This window comes from Atractosteus spatula, chromosome 2 (assembly GCF_055471065.1).
Source record: "Atractosteus spatula isolate fAtrSpa1 chromosome 2, fAtrSpa1.hap1, whole genome shotgun sequence".
Classification (NCBI taxonomy): domain Eukaryota; kingdom Metazoa; phylum Chordata; class Actinopteri; order Semionotiformes; family Lepisosteidae; genus Atractosteus; species Atractosteus spatula.
The window spans coordinates 32,392,815-32,404,571 of record NC_142707.1 but is presented as its reverse complement, the minus strand read 5'-3'; the positions used below and the strand labels follow the sequence as shown (position 1 = coordinate 32,404,571).

Sequence of the window (11,757 nt, the reverse complement as noted above, 5' to 3'; positions counted from 1 at the left end):
TACATCCTAAGAATATGATTTCAGTCAAGAATGCACTGGTGCGCTCTGCTCTCCTCAGATCTACTTTTATAATTAACACAGCAATTATAGCAAAGTTCTGTAACCTAAATAAAATAATGTAGGTACTGTAGATGGGAACTGTACATGTAATAACTGATAATTAGTATGCTTCCCCTTGCTGAAATTTGTGCTACAGAAGTAATGTTAGTAGCTATTTACAGAATTCTTACCTGATCCAAGGAAGAAGGCAGTCTGTAAAGTGGAATCATCTTATCCTTTTTAAATAAGTTCTAATTTCTTACAATATTAAATGCTTACTGTAACTTTGTAACTATTTAGTGCTTCTATTTTTTTGTCTGTTCATCAAGCTAGTTCAATTATTTTTTACATAATATTTTAAGAAACATGGAATTGTTTCCAGTTGTGGTGGTGGTGGCTGCCTCAAAGCTCCTGCGTCCTGGGCTCAATTCTGAAATGGGGGGGCCTTCTTGCATGTTCTCTCCATGTTCCTCTGAGTGTTCCGGTTACCTCCCATCTTCCACCACCCACAGGCATGATGGGTACATTTGATTGGCTATTTAAAATCCCACTTTCTCTGCAGCCGTGTGTTGGACTTGTGTCCCATCCCAGTGCCCTTATGCTTCTGGGATAGGCTCTAGTTTGTTCCCTCCAGGAGAAGCAGCTTTCTGATAATGGATGGGTAAACTGTGTATCTAGCAAAAAAATCTTGCTGCTGTCAGAAGCCTTATTTGGTGCCATTACAAAACTGAAATGCCATAGTTAAACAGTACTTAATAACTAGTGGCTTAAGTGTCCTTAATAATGTCACTCAAGCATTTCTTGCTCTATGTTTTTAAAAAAAAGATCTACCTATTTCTATTACAGTGTTTTCCTACCTACTGCATTTCACTACCTGTTGATAATACAGATAGAAAAAAAGTCTTATAATTACAAAAACTGCCATGTGTGCTTTTTTAACTGCTCATTGTATTCTGTTGTGAAAAATAGCATCTTATTTTGCTTCATGTGCTGTGTGTGGGGGAAACGCAGATCTTTTGAACCTTTGTAAACAAACACTGTACTACCTTAAATTTAAAGGCAAATACTGTATGGATATTTTAACATGCTTCAAAATGATGCACTACTGTGAGTAAAAATAAAGGAGTTTGAAAGATGTTAGAAATGTGCTTATTTAACATCTACAGCCAAACAGAAATCTTAATGTCATTTGTCATCTCAAAGGCAGAAACCGAGAAAGATCTTCAAACAGATCCTGAAGATGTATAGCTCCTTTGCAGCCATAACATATGAAATTCCTCTGCCCTAGCGCTGTATTAAATTCTTCAACAAATTATAGAGGAACATCATTTGAGATTAGACATCAGACATGATAAATATTTTTATATCAAATGCAAAAACTATGCTTATGGTTCACAAGAAATAATACGTTTTTATGTCAGGGAATAAAAGAGAAGGTAATTCCCGTGCCTTCTTGTGGCAAATGTCATACACAAAAACACAGAAATAGAATTTTTCTGTATTTTTGTACATTCATTTAAAGACAAGCCCATTTACATTCACTGACACATCTAGAGTTCTGAGATCCTCATATGGATCTATTTTTATAAATTGGTATTGGCAATTTATAAATTACTTGTATTTTAACAGTCATAAAGGAAACAGAAAATGCATAAAGAAATTACTTCAAGTGTGTTTGACTTGTATCAATCCAGATTTACAGTTTTTGAGGGTTAGTGAACATACACACAGGAAGTATCAAAAACATGTCCCATGTTATGCCCATGAAAACTTAGTGGTATTGTTTTTTTGGTAAAAACGTAATAACCCTGTCTCATCCTGAGGATTCTGATGTCATGGGCATACCATACATTCAACATCCTTTTAAAGTATGACATTAAATACATCAAATGATTTGGAATATTTTTCCTGAATTATAAATTATTCATTACAGTTGCATTGCGTACACTACCTTCTCCGTAGTACCATTGTACCCTTTTGTTAATTCATACTGGCAGAACAAGGGTGTTTTCATTTTATATAGGAAGGGTTGTTTTTTTTTTCCAAACTTTAACAAAGAAGTCTTCTCAATGCAGTCAACCTGTATAAGGTTGGGTGTATTCACAAATCTTGCCTTTTATGTAAATAAATGTATAAAAAGTGTTCCTCACATGTCTACCTGACAAATTTTAGCAATAGCACTCCAAAATAAATAAACACCACCAAAAAGTATTTCATATTGTATGTGTATTAAAAGCAAAAGAATTTATTTTAAAAAAAGTCAGCTTTAGCAAACTGTACATACATAAATACCCTTTGTCATTATTTAATTTGCTTTACATCATCTCACTAAACACCCCAGGGATCTTATTTCTTACATCCAGTTATCATATTTAAAAAGTGCCTTTCACATTTACATACTCTGCACTTGACTATCTGATTGAATTTTCAGAAGCAAAGATTATAACAGCATGCCAAAAAAATAAATGTAAAAAAATAATTGCCATATAAGCTATTTAAAATGTTATTTTACAAATCATTCAGCTTTTTTTGGTGAGGTCACAGGCGTTTTGTTCTACTTAAAACACTGAAATAACAATACTGTTTTTGACTTAAAAAGGTTTAAAACACACCTGGACCATGCAGCAAAATACAACTAGAGCTGTACCTTACACAGAGTGGCCACATTATTATTCCAGATTTTGAAATCGACCCATGTATTATTGGGTACAGTCAGACATTATTAAATATTTGTCTTTCAGGTCCAAGATGATTTAGGTTCATTCTTTTCTTTCTGTGTCTTATGCTACATCCAAAGATCAATGCCGACTTGAGTAACAAAAATAGCAGCTGTATTTACCTCTCTGGGACACAGCACAAACAACCCGGACTACCAACACAGGTGTCTCGACAAAAATGAAAATATAAAAAAAAAGATGACAATGATACTATTTAACGGTAATAGCAATAAAAAAAACTCCTTCAGTCTTTTTCACACGTGGGTTCATATTGGAGGAGGCCCATTGGTGTATCTCAACATGGGATGGAAGGACCTGGCGAAGTTATTGGAGAGTGTGCAGCTGTAGTCTTCCTCCGTCATGGGCACCAGGCAGGCCAAGCCGATCAGGAGGAGCAGGAGGAGCTGCAGCGGCAGGGCGGCCCTCAGGACGCGCAGGAAGAAGGACTGAGAGCGTGGCGCCTCAGATTGGGAAGAACCTAACCCACCTCTTCTGTGAGACCTGGGCGGACAGTGAGAAACAAGACAAGAGCCCGTTCTTCAGATTCATCCTGGGCTCATTCCCCCAGTTCTATACAAGCTGTTCCTGCAGCAGAAGACTTCCTAAACCCTGTGCTTTTCTTCTTTTCTATTTCTTCCATTTCTTTTCTTGTGCTAAGTCCGTAATGAAGGCTCATCATGTTGACTGCTGTATAGGTTTCAGTCATTAGCTCCTGAATTGTACTGACCACACTTGCAGTGTTTCACGCAGGTGAAACAGCACGAAATGCACAACGGTCCAGTATAGAAAACATGAATATTTGGGAATCCACCCTCATAATGATGGCTTTCCAAAACTCGCTAGTTAAGCATTTTGCAGAAAGCCAGTGCTTGAGAGCAGCTTAGTGGAAGACCCCTTTTAATGTAGACTGAGTCGCAGAAACAACAGAGCCACTTGTATGCTAGGAACCATTTCAAATACAAGCTGCACTTTGCTGTGCATAGTGGGACAATATGACCATGTTTTAAATATAAATTGGAAATCCTATTGCAATTTCAACCATAGCAAACCTTGATCTTGCATGGAAACAACAAAGGAGTTCTTTCTGGTAAAACGTTTCATTATGCACTATTACTGTATGTAGGAAACCATAATTTTGTAGTGCTTCTCCATGGCACACACCTCACAAATATTTCCTGTGTGGAGTATTTCCCCCTGTCTATTTAAACTTTTTTCTATAATAGACTTTGTCTATTTAAATTTCTTAATAAATTATGAATATAAACATTTTTATAGTAGATAGTTGAAACAGTAATGTTAAACTGTGCTAGTTTCCTACTATCCCCAATAAAAGTCTAGAAAAATCATGCCAGATTTCCCCCAAGATGTACCATAACAGACTTCACAGTCTTAACACCGTGAAAATCAGATACTTAAAAACAAAGCAAATTGTCATTGCTTAATCCGAAAAAAGACATGGTGCCTTTAAACCACAGCTGGATAAAATCAAAACATAAAAATACCCTCATTGTTTTGAAACATCCTCCGTTTGTTAGTTTAACTGCCAAAAATGTCACCTTTTTTACTGCTAAAAAAACTGTCCTGAGTTCTGAAATCCTGGATCGTCTTGTGACTGCCAAAATAACTCATTGTTGGACTAAGCAAATTAGTTTAGCTCCTTCATGTTACCTATTTTGTTTTAAACTGGGTTCATTAAACCGCTGCTGAAAGGATACGGCACACTTAACAGCATCACAGTGTACTGTGTGAAAGTTCAATAACACTGTTTCTTAGATTGCCCATGAATGCCAGGGTCCAAGAGTTAATGAGGCAAAACCAGGAACAAGAGGGACATAGTGTTCTTTAATTGCTTTCTCACTAAGTAGGCTCCTTTGAAATCAGATATGCTTTTCTTACTTTTTAAAAACCTTTCTAACGAAAGAATGCTGCACTCTGATTCAACAGAAATATGTTATTTCTGTACCTTCAGAATTCAGGAAACGCTAATGACAGGCATGGGCTATTTAAGCTTTTCTTGGTTTGCAGTAGTGAAAACCATAGGGCTTTAATACCTTACTTCTAATTCACAATCACAGGTCTAGGAAAATTTCCTATAGCTACATAGGCACATCCTACTTCTTTTTCAAGATCAATAAAATGTGTCACATGTCTATGTGAGCTGTAAAATCTGGATTTGTGCTCCTAAGTTTTGTGCATTTACTTTGACTTCTGTGTGTGCATATACTGTATATTGCGTACACAAAGTATCTAAGAACTGAAATGTTCTTACATTTACAGTATACAGCCTTTGTAAGAAAGCTAGCACTATTCCTAATTTTACACACTCTTCTAAAAATTTGCTGATGGAGAGGAAGTTCCTACTGTACAGGAAACTGAGAAATCTAGCAGTGGAGACCCAGAAATCTCCCACAATGTGAGTCTGAAGTGAGATTAACGTCACTCTCAGCATGCTAGACTCCCAGACCTTTGAACCACCTAGTGTGCTAGACAACCTTATCACAAACACTTCAAACATATCTTCTTAATAAATGAATACACACTTTTATCAAAATGTGACACTAGAATAATGCCATTAAACCTCTTGCAAGTTCAATAGAAAAGTCTATCTATTGCATCACATTGGAACGGCCAGTTATTTGGACAAAAACAAGGAGGAAACAGACCAAGCAATTTAGGGGAAAAGTAAATTTCGCAACAGAGTGTATACAATGAACCCCATGTAATCTCTCCACCAAAATATTCTACCCCTCTTTACACAGCCACATTGTTTGACAGAGAAAAGAGGCAGTGTTTCTAAGCCTCCAACACAGCAAGATCCTACCAGAGACGTCGCCAGAGGCGTGGCGTTACCATCCCAGCTGCCAATTTTAGCTGTTGCCTAAAATCCCATATTTTCTGAAATTCACCAACAAAAAAACCCCTAAACAATTACGATGCATCTTTAATGTTTAAGAGTGTACATGGTTCCTCCATTGTAAATGGTGGGTGTTGGCAAATCCGTGGCTGATTGTTGTAGACTGGTCCCATTCAGCTCAGTGAAAGCTGCTCGAGATTTTAGCTTGTGTGTGAGTTCAGCCTCTCCCGCAGTGTAGAACAGTGGTTACCAGTGTAACTGGTGCAGAGGAGAACAATGTACTTTTAGGAGTACATCTCATTTTAGGAGTACAATATAATTTAAAAATGCCACCCCCATAGGGGTCCCTGCCACCACTCTGTCACTCCAAAAATAAAGTTCCGGCTACACCACTGGATCCTACTCCATTCTACCCTGCTAATTCACGAGCATTATGTCTGACAGCATGCACTACTTTCTTCAGAAAGTCTACAAAAAAAGAACACTGTCAGAAGGCAGTATGGTGACAGCCCAATTTTAAACTCAATTAAGGACTTGTGATGTTTTTTGCTGGATTGCACTGAAAGAAAATGCCAATATGAACAGAGGCTTTGGTGGGAGGGGGGAAAAATCCTAATAGCTATATATATATTCTATTTGAAATGCAGATGTTTTCTTCTTATTTTTAAATAATTTTTAAAAACCAATGCTGTGAATTCAATAGCTTCTTGTTTTTATTGACCTAGAAGAATCTCTTGTATCAAGGAGTTCCTGATAAAGAAATTAAATGAAAAGTATTTCAGCCCTGTAGAAAGTGCTTTCGGTATTCTGAATAGTCTCTGTGGCAGTTGCTGGGCCTGCGTGTCCTTTCCTATTCTCTACTGGGTGTACAACATGTACTGTAGCACACAGACTGCTGTTTCCACTGGTCAGACTCCGATCTAAATGAACGCAGCTGTAGCTCTGGTCTCCATGGAGATTTCTATTTCTTCACTAGATTTTAATTTTCTAGTCAGTGAGGATTCACATACCGTCTACTGTTGTGCAGCTCAATTTACAGTACGCACCAGATCCAAGCAACTCCAGTGCTCTCGGAACTGGTAAACTTCTTAAACTCTGTTTGACAACACACCAACAGGAGCAGGTACATCGACATATACCTCCCGTTTGCCCCCTTAAATAATGTGAATAAATATAAAGATTTGGCTGCCACTACATGCTTAGAAATCCAACTTCTTGTCTCCCAGTGGATGACAAGGAGGAAGTTGGGAAAGAGAAACATATTCATACAAATAGAAAGTCTTGCATTGCTAAAGCACAGACCAAGCAATTAAGGGGAAAAATAAATTTAGGAACATACTGTATACAATTGTTTTAAAATGGCCATTTAAAATCCCTTGTAATCTCCCCCACCAAAATATTCTACCACACTTTACACAGCCACCTTGTTTTATATATTCTTTTTATATTTTATATTTATATCATTGCTGAATCTTAGCATAAACAATTAATTTACAGACAAAACACACAAACCTACTGGGAACAAAAAGACAATTGGAGGCCTATTAGAAGGTTAATCTGCAGCTTTGTCTTTTCTGCCGAAGGCATTTTATAATACCAAACCTCCTCTCCCTTTTCCAACAGTGCTTGCTGTTCCAATGCAAGATCAAACAAAGCATGGCAAGAAGAAACAATAATTATGATAAAATCTGTAAGAAATACCAAAAGACCTAGTAACATATTGGATGGGAAGTAACAAATACATTTACCTTAAAAACAAGTATACCACAAACTATCTTTGAATAATGTTTCCATTCAGTTAAAGTGAATCTGTATTCAACGGTTGTCAGAAGAAAGTACATAATACTGACTTTCATCAAACCCTGGTATATAAATAAAAAGCCCGCAGGCCTTGAGAGCTGTGCAGCCTGCATCAGACATTGAGTGCAAATGCAAGCAGCAAGTTTGCTAGCAGGGGCCCAGGCATTCTGAAAGGCCCATAGGAGACTTAGTATCACTGTTGAGTGCAGCAACAAAACAAAGAAAAGGCATGCCTGAAATACAGCGCGCATTAGCACAGTCGTTGAAAGTGAAGGGGAGTGCTGTTAGTGTTCTCACTATTAGTCTCGGCAAAAAAACAATGTACACAGAAGTATTTTTACGACAAACGGAGGATATGAGCGTGCGCCTGTAGGCTATAAATAGCACGCTCATTAATGTGCTGACTTTCTAATGTGCTGCGCATTTCTAACTGCACAAACTTTAAACTGCACATTAATCAACACAAGATATTAAATTATATTTACAAATATAAAAAAATGTTTGCTGTGTACTGTTTTGTAAGACTGGTGTGGTCAGTACAATTTCAGAAATGTTATATTGTTTTTACATAATGAGAAATAATACACATTTAACTTGCACATTTTACCAAAAATGATAATTTTATGATCATAATCTTAAAACTTTAAAACGGTAACCTACTTTATTATACAGCAAGGAACAGTCCTGATCTGGATTATGTGAAGTTTTAAGCAACTAAAAGAAATCAAGTAGCCTGGGATGGCTTCCAGTCTGAGGTAGGTTGAAGGTTAAAAAAATCAAACATATTTCTTGCAGACATTTTTATTAAGAATAAAGCAAGGATTATTTATTTCTGGAAGATAACATTTAAAAACATAAATAAAGGCTAAGGTCATATGCTGACAGGTTATAAACCTCCACAGCAATGAGCGTTGGAAAAATACATCATTAATAATGTTTCCCCCCACGTATTACTTTATGAGCAGGGGAGGTTTTGCAAATCTAAAATCCTGAAGTGATTTTAGACAAGATTCTTCCAGGTTAGCTCATTAACGTGGTATCTGAAAATTCACAGGAGAAGAGGAAATAAATTAAAACTAATGCTCTATGTGCTATCTCAGCTCCCACGAAGTGTTTGAGAAAGTGCAGACGAGACATGGCCCTCTGACACAGATTTCAGCTGTACTGAATAGGTGCATCTGAATGAATCTGTATTTACAGGTTAGTGGCCATGCTGTGCACATTCCTGATTCTGATTTTGGCCCTTAAATGTCTTGTCAGTGTCTTAGTTTGAGCGAGATTCCGACACTTGGTTTTTTAGTCTTTTTGTGCCCCTCTGGATTTTACTATACCACTGCATTACCATAACACCCACGTTGTCTGTTCTTAAATTCTGGGGTGAAATTCTGCCCTTCAGCTGGGTGTCGGACAGTGACCAAAGTAAACCCAGACACTTGCTCAAAAATGGAGATCTCAGACCGAGATATACTGAAGCAGATTTTGAAAAGAAGAATGGTGCATTGTTAGTAAGAGAAGAGAAGATGGAATACACACAAGATTTTTGCATTGTTCATTGCAGTCGCTGCTGGCTTGGCTACTAGGGGGAGAAAAATGTGGTTGAAGAAAAGTATCATTAGAACCTTACTTCTGCCACCTAGTGGATTAAAGAAGCACTGTAGAAAAACTGACTTCATATGGGGAAGAGGGAAAGGCATGGACAGAGACAAGCACTTGAAGCAGCATTTTAACAGTTATACCAAGCAGCCAAGGACTATGGAAGCAAAGGAGAAAGCCTATTGTCAAAAAAGGGAGGGGAATACCCATATTTAGGAGATACCCACTCACCTTTGACCTAACCTCTATGTAGCATCTAGAATTATAGAAGGTGTTGGAATCCATTTCCATGAGCCTTAATAGTTGTTACACACAACTGAGATGTTTTACACAATTCTGGCTTCACAGATTCAATTTGTGTGGAGGTCACATAATACATTTTTGCATCTTCTCATCCAAGTAAATGGAGAACTTATTCACATTAAGTTAATATTCTAACATCACATTGACATCTAGAAATCACAAAGCATGTGTGTTACATAATGCGACTTTCTTAATCAAATGCAGTTTTGGGATGATGATGATGATGCAACATCCCAGATATGGTAACATTGCGAGCCTAAAACGGATCATGTCTGAATTCCACCATCTTCTCGGAGTTCTAGAAACCAGGAGAATAAGGTACCTGCTGTGTGGACTGCTGACAGAGGGTCCAGGCTGTGAGAGACTACATTTGCCCCGTGGCTGTTTGCAATGAACAGGGGGTAAAGAAAGAGAATGTTCAGTCCAGGCAAATAAAGACAAGCTACTGATGAAAGAAATAAAAAAAGAGCAGCAACATAATCAGATGAAGGTGACAGATAACCCATGAAAACAAGGAAACTGGCTTTTCAATCTACATTCTTTTCTATGAAATACAGTGTACTCCAGCACAAGGCATATTAGGCTACTAATCTGTCATGCTTTAAATGCACATTGGTCCTTAGTGTCATTTTGTATATGAAGGAAATTGCTCATTCTCCAGCCTGGCTTTGACTTTACAGTCTGTACGAGAATAAATAAAATGTGTCTTTTGAAAATATTCTAAAATTAAGAATTATTTTAAAAATGTCAAATTATTTTTAGCTGAGTGTGGTGGGTCTAATACAGCTGTGCTATCATCAGGTTACTGATGTGTTTCCAGAAACAGAGGATATAGAAATTTTAGCAGATCTCCTGGCGATCACTGCAGAGCAAACACAGTGCATATTTGGTTATTCTGTACATTCCTATAAATCTGGTTAACCATGCTGCTTTACTTAAGTTACATTGTCATTAATGTATCAATGCAAACAAATCTGATTTTTTATATTTACAGAGGAAACATAGTAACACAAATGTGTTAATTGTAAAATCTCCAAAGGCAAAATAGACTTTGGAAGTGGGAATGCATTATCTCATATTGTCACAACACAATACACAATGTACTCAAAAACCCAGGAGCAAATCTGAATAAAGGAATTAGTGATATTTGACTTTGGATCCTAATGCTATATATTTTGGTGTTTAAAACTTGTCTTCCATCAGAAAATTGCATACAATTTTCAGAATGTGTCCATCTGCAGGTCATTAAGACTTAAGAGATTCTGGTGTTATCACCTTTCTCACACTTTGTAGCTCAATTGTGAATGATTAATCGATATGAAAACTGTCCAAGGTGGATGATGATATCATATAAACAAAACTTAATCTGTGCCTGACCAGGCTATCTCCAAACCTCAGTTTTAAGATGTACTGTATTTATAAATCATTCACTAATGAGCTGCAGAATATGAAAAAGTACTTGAGCAACTTGGAACGTGTAAACAAAAAAGATTATATATAGGTTTGAGACAAAACGTCTGACTTAATGAATTATTATAACAGTTTGGGATTCAAGCCAGTGAATATTTTTTCACTGGGAAATAGTACTGGTACTTACTGCACATACATTTCTTAGGTTCATACTACACATTTAATCATTATGCTTCTATTGCAATTATAATTGCTAATTATTTTAAATACTTTATTAGTGTCCTCTAATTTGCCAGCCAAAAGAATATCCTACTTATCAATTCCTGTAAATAAAGCAAAAAAGGCAATAGAGATTTGATTACATCTGTTTTAAGGAATTTGGTTTGTAGATACTCCTTTCAATTTAAGATTTTCTAAAATTTAAGAAACATAACCTCTTCAAAACAACTAGTAACATTCCAGAATTTGTCTTTGTGATTTAGAATACTTGGCTTAGTTTTTCAAATCTTACTATATATACCACACCCTTACTTCAACTTTCCTTACATGTGTGTATTTTTCATTATTTTAGGAAACATTTTACAATCAAATTCATTTGTAACTACTTTCTTCATGGAAAAAAAAAAACTTGAGCTTCTAAAACCTATCCCAGTTTCTTGCTGTAGCTTCTATGGCTGTACATTTCAGCAGTCTAATTGAAAAGCCAGTGTTCCTTGTGTGTTTCGCTACAAGGATCTAAAGCAGACTAGGGGATGTAGCAAAATCAATTTAAAAGAGACCAAAGTGTAATAGAATTTACAGATGTATTAATAGGGTAATTAAAACGATATATTTGGAAACTAAGGAAAATTGAATCAAATCAGGTAACAGAACTCGAAAAAAGGGAGTAATAAAATCTCAGGTACTAGGACAATTTAGCTTTAGGAAAGATACCATGCAAGGAGGGAGATGGGGAAGGTAAGGTGTAGAACAGGGTAGGAACTACAGACATCTGTGTGTGGCAGGGTCACTTTGGCCTTACTCTGGCATTCAGGGCCTGGT

At 36.7% G+C, this 11,757-nt stretch overlaps 1 protein-coding gene across 1 annotated transcript in view; it reads right to left on the bottom strand.

Annotated features, from left to right (window-relative positions):
- Positions 1–2,257: 2,257 nt before the first annotated feature.
- LOC148839567 (nesprin-1-like) overlaps positions 2,258–11,757 on the bottom strand; it is a 219,048-nt gene continuing 209,548 nt past the window's right edge. The window contains exons 143-144 of the mRNA XM_088908442.1: positions 9,629–9,687; positions 2,258–3,257 (exon numbers count right to left, since the gene is read on the bottom strand). Coding sequence (XP_088764568.1) covers positions 3,023–3,257; positions 9,629–9,687 — 294 coding nt within the window. The 3' untranslated portion in view covers positions 2,258–3,022. The remainder of the gene's footprint in view (positions 3,258–9,628; positions 9,688–11,757) is intronic.